The following is a 23,378-nucleotide window of genomic DNA, read 5'->3' as shown; positions in this document are numbered from 1 at the left end:
GCAACCTCATTGTCAACAACCTTTCAAAATAATGTGAAAAGATATTAACATTTCCTTTTAAATGAAAGTGAACTACCAACCAAGGAAGCCACAAATAAAAAAAAAAAAAAGGTGCATTCATCCCTAGATTAAACACAGCTTAGACTTGCTATATGTTTCTAGTCATAAAGTGTTTCAAACAAAAAGCATTCAAAAAGATATTACCAGAAAACTTGAGTTAAACCTGTGTACTCCTCATAAGTGAATTTAAACAAATGCCCCAAAAAGAGCCACACAAAGGCACTAGTGCTCTAGTCAGAATGCAGAAAGATTCACCAATGCAATAATAAAATAATTTCATAATGTTCTGGAAACAGGGAAGAAATGCAAACAAATTAATTCTTCCACAAGAAAAAGGAGAAGGATTTGCAAGTGTTTATAATTTAGAAAGAAAACTCAAGACATGGAAATAAGCCCTTTTAAAAAATGATTTAAAAATTATTTTAAAGGAAATTTTGTTTGTAAACCATTTGTCTTGGAATCCTCTCTGCAGGATCACACATCCACAATATCTGCACACGTGAAAACACACGGTGGTTCAACAGCCAACCACCCTCACTATGCTTTGCTGAACACAGTAATCTTACTGGAAATTTGGTAATGCAGTGACCTTTTTATAAAATCTTTTCACTATTTGGAGATAGTAGATGACCCTGTATTTGTTAATTTGAAATCTTGGGGAAGAAACCTCCAACAACTCAAAACAGCAGAATACTTCAGTAAATTCTCTCCATCCTCATGCAAATGCACATAGTCTCCCCTCTTTCCCCTTGCAATGTCAATTCCACAAATTGAAAATATTAGTATTTTGGATGTGCTCATTTCTCATGTATTTTTTTTATCAGGACTGTTTAAACATAAACTGAATCAGAAATGAATTTCTGCATTGAGTGAAGTTACTTTAATTTGGCTGTGGGTTCCACAAAAAGAAAGTTGCTGCTTGGATTTATATTTGTTTTATTTCACTTCACCATTTGGCCCTAAGAAAGGCAATGGAATTTGCATCTGATAGAGATATGGCCTTTTGGGAAATAACTGACACAATCCACAGACATCTACATGCAGCAGACATTCAGAGGAAAAAAAAAAAAAAAAACAACCAACGAACCAACCAAAAAAAACCCAAACAAAACAAAACAAAAACCCAAAGAAGAAGCCATTGCATTCCTAATCCTGGTAAAATCATGTAATGAGTCATTTGAGTGGATGCTCACTTCCACTATATCTTCTTTATATCACAGCAGGAAAATAACTGAATTGGGATGGAAGGACCAAACTAAAAATAATTGCCAAATTGTGGGTGCTGTACTGAGCCCTGCCATTATTCATTCCCGTGCAACAGAAATATAACAAAACCCGGAAAACAGCTGCAGAGGAACATCTCAGAAACATTTGTTATGCCATTGCTTTGTCTTCTGTTAAGATATCTGAGGTATCCCAAGTGCTGCCACTGATCAAGTTACCTGAAGTGGTGGGTGATGGCACGTGAGTGACGTAGGGATGGTGTTGAAATTTGGGTGGGTTGTCGTTGACATCCGCAACGGAGACGAGCACGCTGGTGGAACTGGAGAGAGCCTTGGGGAAGCCCCCATCGCTTGCCACGACCACCAGAGTGTAGTTCTCCCTCACCTCACGATCGAGGAGAGCGCTGGTGATGATTTGTCCTGTTGATGGGTTGATGGTGAATTGTGAATTGCCACCAGTAAGCCTATAGCTGGTTGAAAGAGAGAAAAAGTAAGAAAAATGTGGTGACTGTTTCATAAGGGAGCTTGCTGCCTTAAGATAATAACAATTTTATATACTCTTCAGACCATCATGTTGATAGGTAACATGGAACCCCATGGATTTTCTTCTATCTGTCCACCTGTCTTCACCTTTTTGTTCTGTTCCATATTCCAAGATCTGTCATAAATGATATTTCTGGTGCTTTTCAAGTGTAGCCTGATAGATTTATTTTGTCCATACAGAGCAAGTCTTAATGATATAGGAATCACATAATGGTTTGAGTTGGAAGGAACCTTAAAGATCATCTAGTTCCCCTCTACTCTACTCCTGTGAGACCCCATCTAGAGTACTGCATCCAGTTCTGGTGCCCCCAGCATAAGAAGGACATTGAATTGATGGATTGGGTCCAAAGGAGGGCCACAAAGATGATCAGAAGCTGGGGACAGGCTGAGAGACTTAGGACTGTTAAGCCTGGAGAAAAGAAGGCTCCAGGGAGTCATTAGAGCAGCCTTCCAGTAGCTGAAGAGGGGCTACAGGAGAGCTGGGAAGGGACCCTTAGCAAGGGCTTGTAGTGACAGGATGAGAGGGCACAGCTTTAAGGTCCCTTCCAACCCAAACCATTCTATGAATAGACAAATCTACAAACCTAGTTGGGCAGTGATGCCTTCCATAGACAAGGCTGCTCAAAGCCTTCTCCAGCCTGAGCTTTGGTTAATATTATATTTTTAATTCAGATAATGGGTTTTCTACAAAACAAAGGAAACAAAAGGTAGCGTAAACGAATAATTCAGATGTAGAATGTTATAACCCTAACCAAACCAAACACAGCTGTGATTAACATTGCTTCTTCAGAGAAGCCTGGTAGAGCACAGTACAAGCTTTTCTGAGGAATAGGATTCTATGAACAATTCAGAAGAAAATGGCTTTTATGACAGAAAGCAACACTCCTCTCTTCACCTTTTTCAAATCAGAACAATTTATGAGAGAAGTAGTAACAAAGGCCAGAAGCTTTACCTAGAGGACTGACAGCCAGCCTGTGTAATAAGCTGTGGCAACTTCTCTTGCTCAGCCATTAATTGCTACAGAATGCCATGAGCATTCTTTAATTGCTTAATTATGATATAATATGATGGCCATATGTAATTATTCTCCAGCCACAGCAATATTCATCTAGGGTGGAAAGCATGTGCACAAAGCCTAAAGCACCACTTAAATCTCCCTAAATACCAGCAGGCAAACTTCATCTGTGATGTGCAATGTTTTAACCCTGTGTGAGGTGATGCAGAAGATAAATGTTCTATACATTTCCACATGTACAGAACAGCTCTTGCTTTAGCATAGGAAAGATATGAAAGCCCTCTCAAAAAAAATTTAAAAATAGAGAAGACTAAAGACAAATTAAATTTGCCACAGGATATTCTGATTTCTATCTGAGTATCACTGCATGCAAATCAACTAGACAAGGCAAGTGTGTCCCAGCATAGTTACCAAAAAATTCCAAATCCAAGCCAAAAACCAAAAACCCAAACAAAAATCCAACCCCAAACTCCTAAAACTTCAAAACAGAAGAAGAACTGGCATGTCTGGACGTGGAGGTCCTTCCAATCCAAATCATTCTACTCTTCTGTGATTCTATACTTAAGATTTGCATTACTTTGAATGCTGAATCTGGACAAATTCCATCCAAGTAAAACAAAGTATTTTCCCCGAGTCTAAAAAGTGTAAAACAAAACCTGAAAACTATTTAAAAATATCTACTTAAAAAAGGAAAAAAATATTTTTATCAACTATTCTACTACAAGGTACTGAGTGAATGACTAAGACTAATGGCAGAGATATGAAACCAATTCAACCACACTGAAGAACCCTGATAATGTCTGATTATGCAATGTGATCATAGGATCATTCATGCTTTGTATGGAATTCTTTTTTCTAAAGGAGCTTGCCAGAAGTAGTTTCTTAGGGTAAGATTGAATAGAACTAAAACCTTCATTGTTTCACAACTTAATAAATAGTAATTTTGGAGGCTTTTCAAATATTTAAAGATGCCAAAACATCAAGTTTCTATTTTTGGCTTGTAGCTAGCTGGAAAGAAAATATGACAGCGTTTTATACACACTTGCTTTGACATAACATAGCTCTGGTTTGTTTTACTTCCTTTTTTTTTTTTCTCTTTTAAATAAGTGACAACCACAGGAATATTCTTATGCACTTTGAAGAGTGAACTGAGGTGAACTAACAAAAGTAAATAAAGAAGTTTCTTTTCTATTCTGTTTTATGAGTCTGGAAATAGAGACACAGATGTTTGAAGTCACAATAGTTAAATGTGCTGAGATGACCGATTAATAACTAATACGAATCTGCTTTCTATTCTGTTTGCAATAAATCAGTGGATAATCTTCAGCTTGTCACTGCCATTCAGCATCTTCATTACTTTTCTCTGTGAAACTGGGAATAACTAGTGTTCAGCCCAGTGCCCAGCTAAATTGCATCAACTGAGCTCTGCAAACCATTTGGCATTTAAAGCAAAAATGCCACATTCTAGCTTTTTACTGAATGGCATAAATTTTATGCCTTGCCTCACAGAATTTTCCTTCTAAACTGAAGACATTAACTGACCACTGATTGACCAAGGAACATATTGGCTTTCAATGGAAGTTACTGACTACATGACAAGATGCGAAGGCAGCAGTAGCAAGGCAAGTTGTAGCTGCTGTGGACTGTTCAGTGGTCTGCAGCATCTCATGTGAAGTGTGGATTAGCATGTTGGGTGATATGGTACCTGCTTGTCTAATTTATTATAAAAGCATAGGTCTGGATAAGCAATCATCTAAACTACAGTTAGTCTGAAAAACGATGTAAGGTTCAAAAGAAGATACTGAAGCCATCCTCAAACATATGTATGCTATTACAAAATTAACACTGGTTTGGACATATTTATGCAAAAAAGGTGAAACTGATTTCCAGATTTGCCTAGCTTTGAAGTTTAAAGGTGACTGGAGCAGCGAAATACATTCTGCAGTTTTCTTAGGGTGAGTGGCTACATTTGAACATAATTGGAAAAAAGATATTTTGCTATTTAACTGTGCCCCCAAAGCCAGCTTTTGCAGCAAATGTGGTTTTTACAGCTGATGTTTGTGTAGACGTAAGTATTTGATGGTTGTCTACATCCTATTCCTTTCCACAGAGAATCCATACACAAACACTGCAAGCTGAAATGCTCAGTCCATTTATGTTTTGTTGAGTTCCAGGGGTTCTTTCTTCATTTTTATTTATTTATTTAAATTTGTCTACCTCTATATTCATTGAGGACTATAAATCTAAGCTACTGACAATTACCCTCAAGCACCAGTTAATTTGCTTTTCACTTATTAAAAGCTAAAATAACACTGCACCTCTATTTCTCCTTAACATATTTTTAAAAGCTTATAAACAATATATATATAAAAAAAAAAAGTCCAGATTTGTTGAAATAATTTATCTACACAAACACAGCTGTCCTTCTATGTCTTACAGCTTTATGACACGTTGGTGATGAACGTTGGGGGAAATGAAATAATCTTCAGGCAAGGTATGAGGCAGTGTTACACACAGCAAGAGCAAATGACCTACCTAATAACAGCATTTGTAGAAGCATCAGCATCTGAGGAGTTTACGAGCAAAATATCTGTCCCCGTAGGAGCATCCTCCAGAACAGTGGCAGAATACACATTAAAGGCGAATGAGGGGACATTGTCATTGACATCATCGACCGTGACAGCAATGGTTCCAGTGCCAGTGAGGGCAGGAGATCCTGCAGGAAAGCGAGATGCAAAACGCTAAAGGTTACAAATACCACCCTGCTAATCCAAGGTCTGCCAACCCCGATTTAAAGCCTAACGCTTGAGCATGTCACAGTTCACAGAGCAAGAAAGCCAATTCAACACAGAGGACAAGGTCAGATTTGTTTCAAAGGCGTCTTGACATAAAGTACAAGTTATGAAAGAAAAAAAAGAAAAAAGACCAAAAAAAAAAAAAAAAGAAGTTATTTTTCTTGCTCCATCTAATTCCAGAAATATTTTGTAATTCAAACTCAGTGGAAAAAGATGGTCTTGGAACTGCTCAGAAGCCTTCCTGTAACAATTAGGATCAATTTGAACATGTGGTTGGCTTTCCTATTTCTCTAAGAGAAGACATTCAAAGGTGGCACACTGACAGCCATGAAGACTCCAGCCCTTAATTTATTTGTCCGCAGAACAAATAGAGTGGAAACGGTGGCAAACCCCAGCTTTCCACATGGATTTTCCACTGCCGGTCATACCCCTGACCTGGGGAGACCTTCTCCGAGCGGATGAGAAGGTCGCAGAGTCTTCAGCCCCATTCAAATTTGATTTCTCCATGGAAGCAACCAACTATAGCAGCAAATAATGCTCGCTCGGAAGGGATATTGGCTTAGGGGAAATTGGTCTGAACTTATTTAACCTATGGCTTTCATCCTCCTTGTTATTCTAATACTTAACTCTGATGAGCAGAAATAGCATGTTTATTCATGTGCAATCTCTCTGTGTTTGTTCTCTTAAGCTTGTCCTTTGTCAAATTAAAAAAAAAAAAAAGAAAACAACAAGGAAGAGTTTTATAAGTTCATGTTAGTTCTGCCAGTCTATTACACTTATTTTCAGCCAACAATCGGCAAGACATCTTCTGCTAACCAAATGAGGGGCTCAAAAAAAAAAAATTGTTCCTTTCTTCGAATACATTGCAAAAAGGAGAAGGAGACAGTGAAAGTAGAGCATACAACACATGAGTTATGACCCCTTTTATTCAAAAGAGAAATTATGACCATGCCTGTTTTACTCAAGATTGGGTTGCTTTCCTCTTCAGTCTCAAACAGATACAACAATTCAGCATTTGCTGGACTGGGAAAAAAGCTCCGATAATGAAATGCTTTGGGCAAGAGACTGTTTCAAGTCCTTGCTGCAAAGCAAGCATATTACATGGAGCTGTCATTTGATGAAACACAGGCACAGCCTCTGTCTGACTGCCCTAGTCCTTCCAACCCAGCAGATGATCAGGTCGCTGTTACCTGAGGTTATTGCTGGACCTCAACCTTAAGAAGGTAGAAGGCTCTTGGGTCTCATGTGGTCCTGACAAGGTGCTCCAGACACCAAGTTCTTGTATAAAAGAAGAAATAATGATCAATTTTCCCACATGTTAACCCTTGCAGGCTGAAGAAGTACCACTCTGCATCATGGGAAGAAGGTTGGAATAGCTTCTGCAAAGGACGGAGTTTTTCCACTGCACTTATCGTTGGACTCAATGATCTTCAAGGTCTTTCCCAACCAAAATGATTCTATAAAATGCTTCAAAGGAACTTGGCTTAATGTATAAACTGACTGAACAAAAGGGCTTCCAATTGAAAGGTGCTATAAATCTCACAAGGCTGATTTTGGAGCCTGCGGATGGGACGGGATGGATCATGACACCGAGGAAAGAAGGTGCAAGCCAAAGAGTACAGCTCTCATGCCGTGGCCATGCACAATGGAGGCCTTTCTCTGCTCTAGTCTGAGGTCATTCATTTTGCCAATTAATATACTTTATCCAGGAAGGTTACATTAAGGCAATAAGTCTGACTCATTTTTTACCTCTTTTTTTTCTCCTCCCAATTTTGTCATTTAGCCAAACGCATATAGATAGAAAAGACTGCAAAAGCATTCTTGATTGCTGAAATATTGCCTGTGGAGTGTTTATTATTACTGCATTAAATGAAACAGAGTCCTCAGTGGTGTTTGCTGCATGTGTCATCAAGCCCTGGCCTTCCAAACACATCTAATTGACATTAATCTTGCAACTAATGAAATGAAAAGTTGAAAGTTGTAAAGTCTCACAGGTGATTAAACAATTTATATATAATTCAGGAATTAATCTTGGGCAACTCACATTCAAAGTGCATCAGGACCACAACTCAGTCTGAAAAAGGAGCCTAACTTGCAGCTAAAACCTGAAGCCCAATTGTTTTCACAGAATCACAGAATTTCAGGGGCTGGAAGGGACCTTGAAAAATCATCTAGTCCAACCCCCCCTGCCAGAGCAGGATCACCTACACTAGATTACACAGGAACGCATCCAGGAGAGTTTTGAATATCTCCACAGAGGGAGGCTCCACAACCTCCTTAGGCAGCCTGTTCCAGTGCTCCATCACCCTCACAGGGAAAACATTTTTCCTCATATTTAGGTGAAACTTTCTATGCCTCAACTTCAACCCATTGCCCCTTGTCCTGTCATTGGGCACCACCAAGATGAGCCTGACTCCATCCTTTTGGGACTCACCCTTTAAATATCTATAAACATTGATGAGGTCAATGGATTTGCTGCCACAAGCTAGAAAATTCACACCGTTGGTTTACTCACACAAATGAACTGCACTGGTAGTGCCTTCAGAGTTAGCCCAGTGCTGGGGAAACGGGAGTAAGTCCACCATAGCTCTGTACACTGGCCCATTCTCAGCTGGGACACTGAGCTCAGGCTCAAGCTTCGCTAGCTACACTCATGGCTCTGGAGAAGAGAGGAGAACGGGAAGAACAACACGTTCATGCCTGCTGGCTTGGACTTATGCTAATAGTAAAATGTCGCAATGGGCTCGTTCTTTCCCCTGCATGGCTATTAAATCTTTGGCCACACAACAGAAATGGTCAAAAGGGATGTCAAATGCAAGAGCTGCTTCAGGGCTATGGGTATTCTGCTGAGAATTACACTGATAGCAGCAGCTTTTGAGTCATTCATTTACTCTCTGAGGAACTTGAATTCGCAGAGTACCAAACGCACGCTGCAAGGGTCAAATCCCAGCCCTTGCCTCAGTCCCCTGTATATTCCATGTCATTATTCCTGAGTCCACTTCCCTGCTGGATGCACCTACAAGGAACTGTATGGTGCAGTATGGACATATTTGCATTAACCTGAGAGAAATGAATACACCAGCCAAGGTTGAGCAGCACACTAATAAAATTAGCTAGGGTAATGTAAGTAACCCAGATCTCATTCAGCACTGGCTTGTGGCTCACAGAAACATCCCTGAAGTCCAATATTAATTCAGCTGTTAGTAACATCACAAGTCACTGCTCTTCAGTTCAAAACCCGAAGTCTTTCTCATTTTACTTAGATGGAAAAACCTCCCAATATTTACATTGGTTTCCTGTCAATGTAGTTACCCAAATATGTTTTTTTTTCCCCTCTAAGTAAAACATCACGTCCACAAATTGACTCTTTTATTCTATTACGCTGAGAGATATAATTGCAGTTTTAGAGTCCTCAAAGCTTTTGTTCACTTTAGATTAAATGACTTGCTCACATTTCTGCAGTTACTGGGAAATATAAGAAGAGGAAATTACAAATGAAGTAATTTTCGATGGAAAAGCAATAGCTTGGGGCCAAATTCGACCGTCCTCAGTGAACTTCCAGTGAAAGTTCTGCTTGCATAAGGACCACAGGATTTGGCCCCTGGTAATAAGTAGGCTTCATAAAATGTACATGTCATATTTGTGGTGAGAGAAGTAGTTTCCATGGTTAGGCTGAGTTCCCAGATTTCTTCGTTTTGCTTCGATAGCAAATCTTCCCCTAGTCAGTTATTGCTATTATGCTAGAGCATCATCCCTTTTGGATTCAAACTGCACTTAAGGTTTTGCTTAAATAACTGTAGCAAACTTTCTGCAAATTCTGCAATAATAGACAAAGACCCAAACCTACACAAAACTGCTGTACACAGCCACACAAGCCTCTTGGTACTCCTACAAACAGCCCTGAGGGCCAGAGCCACAAACCAACCTACACTTTTCCTTTAGTGAACTTGCACTGAAATTTCTACCAATTTTTCATAATAGTCTGAAATATCTTTATGCAGAAACAGAAACTATTTCTTTGTCAGAACCCTCTTATTTAAAGCATTTCTCTAGTCCTATACTACTAGTAGGTTGCTTTTGAAACCCCAAATACCACATTTCACAGAGGCTTGGGATACCCATGTTGAACAAAAAGTTTTCTAGGAAGGCAGAGGTATGAAAGGATCATCAAATTCGCCAGTACAGGTTAGGGGTTGACCTGCTGGAGAGTAGCTCCACAGAGAAGGACCTTGGAGTGTTGGTTGATAAGAAGTTACCCATGAGACAGCAATGTGCCCCTGTGGCCAAGAAGACAGATATACTTAGGTGCATTAAGAAGTGTGTGGCTAGCAGGTCAAGAGAGCTTGTCCTCCCCCTCTACTCAGCTCTAGTTAGACCACATCTGGAATACTGTGTACAGTTCAGGGCTCCCCAGTTCAAGAGAAACAGGGAACTGCTTGAGAGATTTCAACAGAGAGCTGCAAGGATGGTTCAGAGACTGGAACATCTCTCTTATGAGGAAAGACTGAGAGACCTGGGGCTGTTTAGTCTAGAGAAGAGAAGGCTGAGAGGGGACCTTATCAATGTCCTGAAATATCTGAAAGGTGGCTACCAGAAGGATGAAGCCAGTCTCTTTTCAGTGATACCCAGTTATAGGATGAGGGGCAATGGATGCAAACTCAAACACAGAAAATTCCATCTCAACATGAGAAAAAAATTCTTTACTGTGAGAGTGTTGGAACAAGCTGCCCAGAGAGGTTGTGGAGTCTCCTTCTCTAGAGAGCTTCAAAACCTACCTGAATACATTCCCGTGTGACCTGCCCTAAGTGGTCCTGCTTTGCAAGAGGGCTGGACTTGATGATCTTTGGTGGTCCCTTTCCAACCCCTAGCATTCTGTGATCCAATGATTAACAACCAGAGAACATAAAGTTAACTATATTAACTAAATGGGAGAGATTGGGTTGATGGTTCAGTGAATATCAAATCTTTACAATTTAGAAGAGGATGACAGTAATATGTTATTATTCATATTATTATTTTGAAGTTCCCATCTCTGTGTGCTGTGGTCTGTTTCTACGAACTGAACAGTTTATTTTCTAGGTGACAGATGTACATATACATTAAGCAGACAGTCCCACAAATGTCCACACATCATTGTGGAAGTAAAGATTAACCTGGGATAGTGTCAAAATAGTAACACTGAGTTCAGGAAGAAAATTGCTTCCCACGGATGTTCTTCCAAAAAATTAAGCTTTTTGCTTACATCTGCAAGTAAACATTTGTCTGGGGATGAAGAGAAGGAGCAGACCTTGGGAGCCTGCTCCTTGGAGGCCCGTGGTAGAGGGTGAGTTACAGGGGGAGGTTACAGGAGGTCAAGTCGGGCTTGGTCAGCACTAGGCTTTAGTTCTCTGCATCATGGGAGAGAAATGTCATGGGACATTTTAGAAGGTGACATGAAGAAACAGCCATGGGGAATCATGGGGCAGCACAGGGGCAGGACTTCACTTTTCCCAACAAGGCAGAACTGGAAAAGACTTACAAACTGGTCTTCTGCCCCATTCACCAATACCTTTTTCCAGCTGATTGCCACAAAAACATGATAACATTAGAAATGTGTCAGCTGAGAAACAATAATGAGCCTTCTCAGCTTTTTCCTTCTCCCATCCAGGAGAAGGGGGGTGAAAAATATTGGCTATGCACAGCAGTGCAAGTAGAAGAAAGGAAATAAAATGCAGGAAAGTGATGATGGGGAGAAATGGCACTTAACCTGACGATCCCTAATTCTGAAATGCAGGATAAGGAGCAAAGAGAAGACAATCTGTGTTTCTGATTGAACTCACCATAAGTCACTCATTCCCCTAATTTGTGCTAATACCTCCAAGCTATGAAGTCATCCATAAGGGATGTACCTAAAGAATTCTTTCACTTTTGCCTTGGCCTGCTCATGCACACTTAGAAGGAACTGCCACCTACTGTCTTCATAGAATTTTTTATGTTGGAAAAGGCTTTTAAGATGATGAAGTTCAACCATTAACCTAACACTGTCAGATCACCACTAAAACATAGCCCTCAGCACCACATCGACACATCTTTAAAACACCTTCAAGGATGACGACTCCACCATTTTGGTGAAGAAATTTTTCCTGATATTCATTGTAAACCTCCTCTGCACCTTGAGGCCATTTTGTCTCATCCTATTGTGTGTTACTCAGGAGAAGAGACAGACCCCCCACCTCATTCCAACCTCCTTTCAGGTAGCTGTAGAGAGCTAGAAGGTCTCCCTTCTTCTCCAGGGTAAACAACCCCAGTTGCCTCAGCCACTCCTCATAAGACTTGTTCTCTAGACCCTTCACCAGCTTTGTTGTTCTTCTTTGGCCATGCTCCAGCACCTTCATCCACCCTTGCCCTAGGAAACAGAGAAGGTAAGCTGTCTAGGCTCCCTGTAATCCCCAAACATATGGTGCCATCTGTTCCAGTGTATGTTCAGCTCTGCACACCCTAGCTGGACACAAGGACGAGTGGAGAATGATTAAGAGACTTTGTAGTAAAAGAAAACAGTTGAAGGAAACTTGCAAATCCATTTACATTTTTTGAGAAGGCTCAGAAAAGATGACAGTATTGGAAATTATCTTGGCTGTGTGGTACTGCGTGGCTCAGAGTAAATATCAGAAACAGGAGAATGTGTTCAGCACATTACCCATACATTGTCTGAAGCTTTAATGGCTTCTGGGTCTTGTCTGTGCCATGGCTAGCACAGCAGATAGTAAAACTATTATTCCTTTCAGAAGTCAGGGAAGAAATCATCAAAATTAATGCTAGAAAACTAACAATCAACTAAAGCAAAAAAAACCCTAAAGATATTCTTCACTAAAATGGAGGGGGAAAAAAAAGGGGGGAGGAGGAGATTAAAATTAAATAAAATGAATCTAAATGATGAATTGAAACTTCTACTACAGGCAGTTTACCATGTTTTGTGGTAAATTAAACACATCATTATCCTGAAAATTGGAAAGCGATTTAACAGGAACGGAATTTTTGCTCCACCGAAACGTGTTGCTTTGCAACAAAGCGGATTTCACTGCTCCAGTCAAACACTCAGTGAATGAGTCCCTGGACTAGAAGCTGTATGTGTTATTACCCAGCATTAACTTTTTCACTCAAGTAAACAAGGTCTTTCTCACAATAAAGCAGCCAATCTTTCTAAATGCATTTAAATGCAGACAGAGTGGTGCTGAGCCTCACACAGCTGGCGAGGTTTAAACTAAACGTGGAGCCAGACCAAGGTAAAATGCACCTAGCATGTATTGTACTTTGGATTTCCACTGCACACAAAACTTGATTTTCAATGTGGGTGACCTTAAATTAACTTATTTACTGGGAATAGAAAAGAAAGTGCATATGTGGAACAAGAAAAATCAGTAGTTCTTTTTACAAGATGACACCATAAATATTCATCCTGACTGGAGATGCACAGATTGCATTGGGTTGGTAGGGACTCTCAAAGGTCGTCTTGTCCAGCCCCCCCTGCACAGGGACACCTCCAAGTAGATTAGGCTGCCCAGGGCCACATGACGTCTGATCTTGAAGGTCTCCATGAATGGGGCCTCAACTATATTCCTGGGCAATCTGTTTCAGTATTTGACCACTCTCATTGTAAAGAACCTCCTCATTATGTCCAACCTAATTCTACCCTGCTCCAGTTTCAAACTGTTAGCCCTCGTCCTATTGCTACTAGCCCTTCTAAACAGTCCTTCTCCATCCTTCCTGTAGGTCCCCTACAGATAGTGAAATGCAGCTTTAAGCTCTCCCCACAGTCTTCTCTTCTCCAGCCTGAACAGCCCCAATTCTTTTGGGCTGTCTTCACATGAGAGGTGCTCTAGCCCTCTGATTGTCTTGGTGGCCCTCTTCTGTTTTTCCTAAAGCTGGTTTTATAGTACTTAGGAAAACAAAGGGACTGTTGGGATAGAGCTGCCCTTGTGCAAGGACTACTTGTTTCAGGAGGGTCTGGGAAGTTTGGTATGACTCTGTGCACCACTAAGGCTTCTGGTGACTCAAGTAAGATTTAAAGAAAGTGGAACTACAACTTAAAAGAAAGGCAGAGACTTAAAAAAATATTTTCTCAAACCCACCAAATTAATTCTCCTTGTTATAAGTTATTGCTGTAAACAGAAAAAACAGAGAAGCTGGCTCCTGCAGGGGCTGCTGACTAAGGCAATTTTTGACTGCTTGTGACTCCTGAGTATCCCACAGCGAAATTCCTGTAATACAGGATTTTGAATTATGCTTTTAAACCACCCTGTATAAATAGTGAAGATTAACCAGCAGGAGAAGTGTTCAGCCCATATGTGCATGTTTTACTGGTTTCATCTTTGCAATTAAAGTTTCCTGTAATTGTAGCTTTGCATTTGAAGAACGAACTAGCAGATATTCAATTTATAAGGTGCAAGGTTTAATTTTAACAATGGTTTAAGATCATCAAGTCTGGAAAAATCCCAGTATTTCTTAAAGGCTGAGCAACTGCATAGCATAACTGCTGCCCTAATTATCTTACTCTTCTGCAAAACAAATCACATTCCATGAACTCATTAGCACATTTGAAGTAGAATTTCATATAAAACTGATGTAAGCAGAAGGACAATCATTTAACATTCATTTTCATTGGAAAATTCCAAACTAATCATAGGAAGATGGATGAATGAAGAGATAAGAGAGGAAGTGCAACAGCCTGAAAATCTACAAACTGAAAATTCCTGTTTCCCTGAAACTTTTGATCATCTACTAACTCCTGCATATCAAGCATTATATTATCATAGATCCTTTTTGTTTCTGTATCTGGCAATACACAACCTCTGAAGATCTGTTTCTAAAGAATAATGCTTCTAAAGGGTACAGTTCAGTAACTGGATACATACAACGATAGCAGAAAAACCAGAATCACAGAATGGTAGGGGTTGGAAGGGACCTCTGAGGATCATCTAGTTCCTGCTAGAGCAGGAAGATCTCCCATTATTTATAATAATTTCACTTCTTTTTCTTTTGTTGAACACAGTGAAATGGAGAACAGCCTACCCAACAAACCTCAGCTACAAGCAGTTTATGCCATCCTAAATAAATCCATACATTACTCACTGGATTCTCCATGATTCCAACAGAGAGCAAAAAGGGAATAGCACATGTAAGAAATGTTTGAATGGAGAGGCATGCACTTAAACTGAAGACTTTTCTAAAAGTCCACAAGTAGATCTGAATTATAAAGAATCAACACCTTTAAGATGTATTTCTAACTCTGCTTGCCTTGTCAAAACAAAATCCACCATCAGTTTGAGCTGGTTTCAAAAGTGAAGTTCTGTCCATGATTTTAACCTGAGTGAACAGCTCTCATTGTTTTCACAGATATTTCAGCTTGTATTGGCCAGCCTGAGCTCTTGGCCAATCTGAACTGATACCCCTCTCAGACCCCTTCCCAGAGGACACACACACTTGGATTTAGCCCAGAGGCTCTTGCTGAATGATTTTGAAAACAGTGATTTAATAATGAAGGTTTAACACCAAATAGAAGACTAAATCCCTAAAGTGGTATTCTGGGGCTGGACTGCACATCTCGAGGGGTGGCCCTCTGAAGGGATGTGCAAAATCCTTCATCTTTGGTGAGTAAAAGTGTCACATCTTATAGATGTGGATATGCTCTCTTTCTTGACAACTACTCTCTAGGGAACACCAGACTGAGTTTGGCATAAGCCCTCTTCCTACATGACTTTTTGAGTTGTCTTCTAGAGAAGAATTAAAAGGTGCTAACAGTTTCTAGGCTCTGTGAAAGGGTAAGATCCTGCTATGAGCTTCCCACAACTACAATATGCCACTCTCAGTTCTCTTCTCTCCTGATTTTAGATGATGGCAAGGCAAAACGAACACTATGAACTCATGATGAGTCTGTCACCATGTAAGTTCTCCCACTGTGAGATTTAGAAATAAATTAAAAAATCCTTGAAAACTCTTAAAACAATTGTTTCAGTACCAGCATGCAAAGAGCAAAACTAATAAAACTAGTAAAATAATAAACCCAGTAAAACTAGACACAAGTAGATAACATTGATATGAGGAAGAGCTTCCACATGGGAATGGAAATAAATGGAGATGGGACAGAAACCAAGATTCATTTTGAAACAGCTGTCACATAAAACAGGACCACAGAACAGAGCAATCATGATGTAAACTCCTAAGCACCAAGGTAAGTGTACGCCAGCTCCATTTATCTCACCAAAGCCTGAAGCAATGTTTATATTTAGAACTAGCACAAAAAGCATGACAAAATGGACATTTCTAACTGAAATTTGTGAGTTGCTTGTGTTGACAGCACTAAGATTTACAAGTAGCTGACTTTGGTTTTGCAATACGACTCATTCTTTTAGGGCAACATCTTTGCACGCTGTGGACTGCCTGTTAAGTAGAAATACAGCATACACTAAGAAAACAGGATGAATATAAATGTCTTCAAGCCCAGTCACATAAATCTCAGACAATGTTAACCCTTGAGACTCTTTCTTACCATCACTAGAAAATACAGTCATCATTTCCTTGTCGTTCCAAACTGGGAAATACCTTAAAATGTGTTTAAACCCAACACAACTCCATTGTCAGATTTCATTTGATTTGAGGATTGAAGGGAACCAAAAGCCTGTCTCAAAAGTGAATTCCTGAGGAGGATGTAACCTCTCTGCTCAGTTGCCCTCCTGCATTCTTGAGGGAAAGAATGCAGAAGTTGTGAGCCAACATTTTCTAAAGAAAAAACATATGGTTGTTTTTCCTACAGTTCAGGGATGTATACAAAGAACAGCTAACTAAATACAATAATCAGTCCATTGATTCCCTTCTTTCAGAACTATTTATCTAAATCATAGATTATTAAAGACAATCCCCCCCCCCCCAAAAAAAAAAAAATAAAAGAACCCACAGGAACACAGCTTCTAATTAGAAACATCATATTTTGATTTGGATTTTATTGTGGCAAAGGGTCGTTCTGACCAACCAAATCAAAAGATGGTGGTTGTAGTTTATTTAAACAGTAGTTCTGGGCAGCTAGCAGGGTTTCCAGATGTGCTACTCCACATCCCTGAAACCAATAAATAAAAGGAGGAGGACTGTTGGAATGCTAACATTTGCTCCAGAAAACTGCTCAAACAGTTAAAGACAGGGATGATAAAAAGTGGCTGCACCAGTTCTTGTCATAGTGCCAGAACTGAATGTTTACCCAGTGCTGCATCCCCACCAGATGGGGGGGAAGTCTAGAAAATCTCTATTCCCAACCATTTTGTCATGAAAAAGGGCAGAGTGAAACAAAACAAATGATTTGTGTGGTAGAAACAGACCCATAAAGACACATTCAAATAGCTGCATGTAGGTTTCTTGGCGTTCCTGTTAGCAGACATTTGAGGGGGGAGCATCTGCAATCTAAACACTATCATGTTATTCCACAGTCCCTCATCTTGCCTGTCATTATATTTATAATTCATGCACTCTGCTCTTACAGCTTGTGCTGCAAAAGAACGACTCTAAACTGAAATGGCTGGACTTTGGGCTTGAATGATGTTTTATTTCTTGACTAAAGTCACAGGTGTGCAGCTCTGGAAGATGTTGAACATTCCTAGTGACGGATGCTTTCTGTGTCTTTGTAAATCGCCACTACTGAGAGCAGCAGCCTAGTGTCTGAGATCCAGTAGAAGTTAGAACAGGGTAGAAGTGCAGACACAAGGGAAAAGTGATTATAAAGCTGAAACCAAGAACTTTTGTGCGGGCTGTCTGGTGGAAACTGGGCATGGAGCAGGCTGCATGGCCACAAATCACTGAGCCAAGCACCAGAAAACGTTTTATTAGTCTTTTCCCTCCTCCAGAGCAGAGGGAAGACTGCTGACCTAAGATCCGCCCTGAGGACTGGGTGGAGGATTAGCAGGTAAGGCCAAGGAATAGTAGGGCCAGAGCCAGGACAACAACTGTCCACATTTCCATTGCTGATGCATGTGGTCCAACCAGCAGTCCCCATCTGACCTGCCCACCATGTGTATGAGCAGTTCAACTCTTAATAATTCAACAACTTTTCTCATGTGCCCAGGAGTGAGATTTGGGCTCTGCATGAGTACACCAGCGTGGCATGAAGATTTCTGGGCCAGCATCCCAGGCTAGGGTAACGCTGTAAGAACCACAGTCACAAGTTGATAAAGTGATAATAAAGACAAGAAAAGTAAGAAATCCTTGATTATGAATAGGGAGATTGGGAAGACAGCCAAAGCCAAGTTAGGAATCCATCAGTTCTTATGTCTAAAGGTGCATGTCTAAACATGTTTTTGTCTGCTTCCTTGAGAGAAAGGGATGAGTTGGCATAGACTTCCACAGGAGCAGGATATCATCTCTGAATGTTTTAAATCAGTCAGTATAGCCTATAAAAATTGAAATGCAGATTCTAAGAAAAACGGGAAGCAAGTTGGACAGTCAGAAGTTAGCCCTTGTTGTGCTACCCAGACATTTCCAGAGTTAACTACATCTGGATGTCTACCATGATTTTTATCTATTTAAAAACAACTCTAAATAAGATGCACCATATATGGCAAAACTGTTGTTAGGCCTGCTAAAGACAATCCAAGAGACTGTTTATTACAGCTAATAAAAGCCAAACTCAAAATGCAAAGTATAATACCATTCCCTTGATTTATTTTCAAAGATAACAGGGATGTGGATCATTTCAGCCAAGTCTGCCTTCTTCAGCATTTTGGCAGGCACTGCTTTCCTGCAGAGGACCAGTACCTGTTTCTGGCTGAAAGCAAAATCCTTCTTAAGCATCACCCAACAAATGAAACCTGAAGACACTCTAAAGAAAGAGTTACACTAGGCAAAGAGTTGGACATGCCTTTGAGAGTTTCTTTTATAAGTGTTCAGCAGCTGCTCAAGAACATAATCCTCAAAGCACTTTTCTTACCTACTTCAAGACTGTGTCATTGCCATCCTTCTGCAGGTACAGCCAGAACTACCTGATATAACAAAGCATGGACTGACTTGCAAAGGTCAGTGTGCTACCACCTGGACATCCACCACATGCACATACTGATAGCTTTTGTAACCTTTTATATATTTCAAAACCCTTTCTTTTTTTAAAATACATTCCTCCTCTTGTGATAAGCTGCAAGTCTTTTACAAAGGCTTCCTCCCACATAATATTTTTCTAAGCTGCCAAATGTCTGCTGAAGTACATGTGCATTCTATGGATATGAGAACATAATTTACAGCAATACAAAATTTGTGATGCAGCTCAACAGAGACTGTAAACTGGTCTGTTTGTTCCACATTACTGTGACAAATATGACTTTTTAAGAGGTCTCCAACAAATTATAGGTCAGTGTGCTCTTTATCAGATAGACTGCTTAATCTCAGTATGACTAACTCAAGTATAACAGAGATGCCCTAGAATTTCTTCACTCTGTAGTATGTTTAAGGCATCTATTATGACTATGGACCACATTCTACTTCCATGAAATCAAGAGAAGTTTTGGATTCGACTTCTAGTGAAGCTGGACTATTTCCTGTGATGTTTTAATTTGGCTAAATCATGACTAACATAGTTTTCAATGTATTCTTTGACGGCATGAATTTAGAGCAAGTCTTCAGTCTAATCATAAGATGGTATCAAGCTTTATTTGCCAGGCTGGTTGAAAATTATATCAAATCAAAGTGGATTAATAAGACTGTAAACCTAAACACAATATAATGTAGAACAGTTACATTTACTACTGAACATCTGATTCTGAACACTTTTGCTAGTACCTTTTAACACCAATAGAAGGAAACTTGTGAGTTAGCTTTATAAGAGAACAGTAAATTAAGAAAATAAAATAGCTTCAACCAGTGTTTAATCAGCACAATATCTACATGTTTAAATGCAGGAACTAATAAAACATGCTGCTATTCTTGTCAGCCACTTATGGCAAAGGCCCCATGCACACTTTGTGTACTAAAGTCTCCCCTGGGTTACGTGAAACTCAGAGATCACCCAACAAAAATAAGTATTTGCATTTGGTATGGTTGAGTAAATCTCCTGGATGTCATGTTTTTTAGGAACCAGAGTCTGGGAAGAGATATGCTCTTGTCAAACCCTTGGCTTACATACAGTGCTAGGCATGGGGTACAACTGACTTCTCACTCCCTGCCTCTTTCCAAGGAGGACAATAACTGTTGTCCATGTGACACCCCTTACCAGTTCAGTGCTTGGGTATTCTGTAGTTAGAGCTACTAAGTTCTGTACAGTCCCAACTGAATTCTGCCAGCTTGGACTGGGAGAGTAAACAGACATCAAGAGTCTGCTTTCCCTTATAAATCCAGCTCCAGCTTCTGAAAGGACAAAAGGACATTCAAGCCAAAGGAAGTCCAAGTCACAAGTGAGCAGTTTGTGGCTCTAGAGTAATGGAGAGCCAGTTTAAAAACAGAAAGAATACAGCATCTCCAGCCAAAGCACAAGACAAACAATACATCAAGTCCTAAAACTCTGTTTCTCAGCTTCAGCACTGCTCAGGCTGTGAAATACCTGAGCACTGCTGCAATAGGAAAATACAAGCCATAGATGTTGTCACTGACATGAGATCCTGCACACAAGATGGCAGAAAACAAAACTGTATCCACTTGTCAACAAGTTGGGTTTGAGTCTATTTTTATCATTAGAAAGTAAGAATAAGTTCTGCAGCAAATTAAATCCCTCAGACTGTGGGGGATCAGAGATGAGTCCAGAACATGACGCAGGATGTCTCTGTTACTAATATTCATAACCAAAAGCTGACATCAAAATTTTGATTTTTGTCTCAGACACCTCAAGTGAAAGTGGAATTACTCTTCACGTCAAGAATTCACATCCCATTTCATGCTGAGGAAGCTTGGAATACTTTTAAGATTCTAGAGCAAACGGATGCTGAGCAAAGGGAAGTAAAATATTGAAACGTAAATTGTCATTACTTTCCAGGAGTATGATTTTGGTAAGATTAACTGAGTAGTCCATAGAGATTTTCTGGCCATTGATTTGACTTGTCTGCACATTTCTGATAACATTATATTGGGGTTTATTGCCATTTATATAGGTTTTCTATTGCCATATGTGGAGGTCTTATGACCTAGGTAGGACCACTTACTACCGCAGGGCAAAAATCAACCTACATAAACCCATAGTAAGTCCTATTAATCAGACAACTAGACATAAGGATAAAATCCTGCTTTCCAAAGTCCCTTTGACATTAGATAAGCCCATCTCTCCTCACAGAGATCTCAGCTGAAGCTTGGCTACCAATATCCATCCTCTAAAGTTTCAGACCACCATCAAAATATTTCTTTGCTATCCAGAACAATGTTTTCATGTGGCAACAAGATTCCACCAGCAGAAATTGCTCTCTTTGCTTTACCTGCATCAGCAGCTGTGATCAATAGCACATACTGCTCCTTTGCCTCCCGGTCCAGGCTCTGCACCAAGCGCAGCTCTCCACTGGCCGAGAGAGTAAAGGCTCCTTCCTCATTTCCAGCCACCAGCACATAAGTAAGCTTGCTGTTCAGGCCTTGATCATCATCTCTTGCCACAACCTACAGAAGCAATATGAACACATAGGAAGAAATCTCAAGAACTGACGAACACAGTGTCTGCAATATTTTATTTGGGTACAGGAAATACTCTCTATGACAACAATCCACATTAATACAGTGAATTGCTTTAAAGGTGAGTATAAATTAGCTGCAGGTGTAAAAATTACTTAACACAATGGTGATGGCCTTCAAAACACAGTTTGAAAATGTTAAAAGCTAATTACTCGTTTTTCTCAAGCATAAATACAGTAAAGACTCTGTTGGGGCTCTGTGAAAAACACAGATAATCTGGTACAGGCTGAGCTCTGTACCACAGCAAACATTGCATGTCCTGAATTCATTTAATGCTCTTTTGGTATCCAGCAGAGAGTCTCGGCCCACACAGCAGCGATTAGACTCAGAGGTGTGCTGCATGACAGTTGAAATTGAGATGAGAGAAAGCAAACTGAAAGTCCCAGTGCAGGTGGGAAGATAGGTAAGGAAAGCACATATAAAACTCCAAAGCATGATATAAACATGCTATAAACCAAGCAAGACAACCCCCCCATCCAAACAAACAAAAAAGAAACCAATTCAATGGCCACTGAATGTTGGATTATAAGCAGGAGGCAACTTTTCAGTTGGCTTGTGCCTTTTTAACTGTGGAAGGAATACACTATACATTAACACCATGTACTGAAGCATGCTAACAATTGTAGGAAATAATTTATTTGCTGAAGGGACTCACCTGAAGAATAACTTTTGGGAGTGTCTCCAAGTTCTCAGGGATGTTCACAGAGTAGGGAGAAAGTTCAAACGTGGGAATATAATCATTGACATCCTTCAGAACAATACTGACTGTGGTGGTATCGGTCCTGGGGCTGCTCCCGCGGTCGGCTGACTGAACAATCAGTGTGTAGGAGGCCTTCTTCTCTCTGTCCAAAGGCTTAGCAACCGTTATCACCCCTGTCACAGAATCAATCCGAAACTCACTGCTGGCATCCCCACTGACAATGGCATAGCGGACCTGCCCGTTTGTGCCTTCATCTCCATCCGCAGCAAACACCTGGATTAAATCTGTCCCCGTCAAAGTATTTTCCTTCACCTCTACTGTATAAAGCTTTTGGGCAAAAAGAGGGTTATTGTCATTAATGTCCAGGACTATAACCACCACGTCCATAGATGAAGAAAGAGACGGCTGGCCCTTGTCTGTGGCTACCACAGTCAAGGTGTAGTTGGACACGGTTTCTCTGTCGAGCTCCCCAGTAAGCCTCACTTCACCATCAATGGTGCCAATGCTGAACTTGTTTCCCAGGGGCCGGAGCAGGCTGTACTCGATGTAGCTGTTGGGGCCGCTGTCGGGATCGGTGGCCTGCGCTTTGAACACAACAGTATCTATCGGCGTGTTTTCCGGGACGTAGGTCACCTTTGGGGAGATGAAGCTTGGAGGGCTGTCGTTCACATCCAGAAGGATAATTGAAACTTGGGCTGTGCTTGTGTACCTGGAGGCTGGGAGAGGGGCCATGTCGTGGGCTTGCACAACGAGGCTGTAGAACGATTGGCTTTCCCGGTCCAAAGGCTGCCTGATGCTCAGCACCCCGCTGTTGTCAATGCCAAAGTGCCCTGCGCTGTCCCCGGATGCGATGCTGAAGGACAGCTGGGAGTTGGAGCCTGGTGGGACAAGGAGAACAAAGGTAGAGAATATGAATTCATCCCACCGACCTAGATAAAAATGTTTCTGGCCTCGTTTCTGATGGAAATGAGAACTGTACAATTGTGCTGCTTATTCAGCCTCCTCATCACCATTTTTTCATCCAAGCTTCACAGGGGAAAAGAAGCCTTTGAAATAATTATTTTCTGACAAGAGTTGAAGAGGGAGGCAGGGAGGGAAAGAAGGATGTTAATTGGAGCAGTTGCAGAGGGAACAGCCAGCAAAGTTCATCTCTGCATTTCATTCAGCAGAAGCTGCGTGGTGGCAACATGGGTAGTTTTTCCCCATCTATAATGGTTAGGGATAAAGGTTTTGAGGGGTTTTCCATCAGAAACCAAGACTCAGTAGTTCTGCTGCTCACTGAAAGTTTGTTTTTCTCTGTTCTCCTCAGTTTAACTAAGCAACATTATTATTAATGTAATTATTTCATGAATTCTTCCACTCGGTTAGAAAAAGCCACAACCAGAAAC

At 40.5% G+C, this 23,378-nt stretch overlaps 1 protein-coding gene across 1 annotated transcript in view; it reads right to left on the bottom strand.

Annotated features, from left to right (window-relative positions):
- FAT4 (FAT atypical cadherin 4) overlaps positions 1–23,378 on the bottom strand; it is a 139,536-nt gene that overhangs the window by 34,750 nt on the left and 81,408 nt on the right. Inside the window, exons 5-8 of the mRNA XM_054392322.1 lie at positions 21,946–22,868; positions 21,044–21,218; positions 5,377–5,557; positions 1,503–1,753 (exon numbers count right to left, since the gene is read on the bottom strand). Coding sequence (XP_054248297.1) covers positions 1,503–1,753; positions 5,377–5,557; positions 21,044–21,218; positions 21,946–22,868 — 1,530 coding nt within the window. The remainder of the gene's footprint in view (positions 1–1,502; positions 1,754–5,376; positions 5,558–21,043; positions 21,219–21,945; positions 22,869–23,378) is intronic.

The sequence above is a fragment of the Indicator indicator genome, chromosome 25 (genome assembly GCF_027791375.1).
Source record: "Indicator indicator isolate 239-I01 chromosome 25, UM_Iind_1.1, whole genome shotgun sequence".
In the NCBI taxonomy this organism is placed as follows: Eukaryota; Metazoa; Chordata; class Aves; order Piciformes; family Indicatoridae; genus Indicator; species Indicator indicator.
Note: the sequence above shows the minus strand (reverse complement) of the source record. Positions and strands in the feature narration are given on the sequence as shown.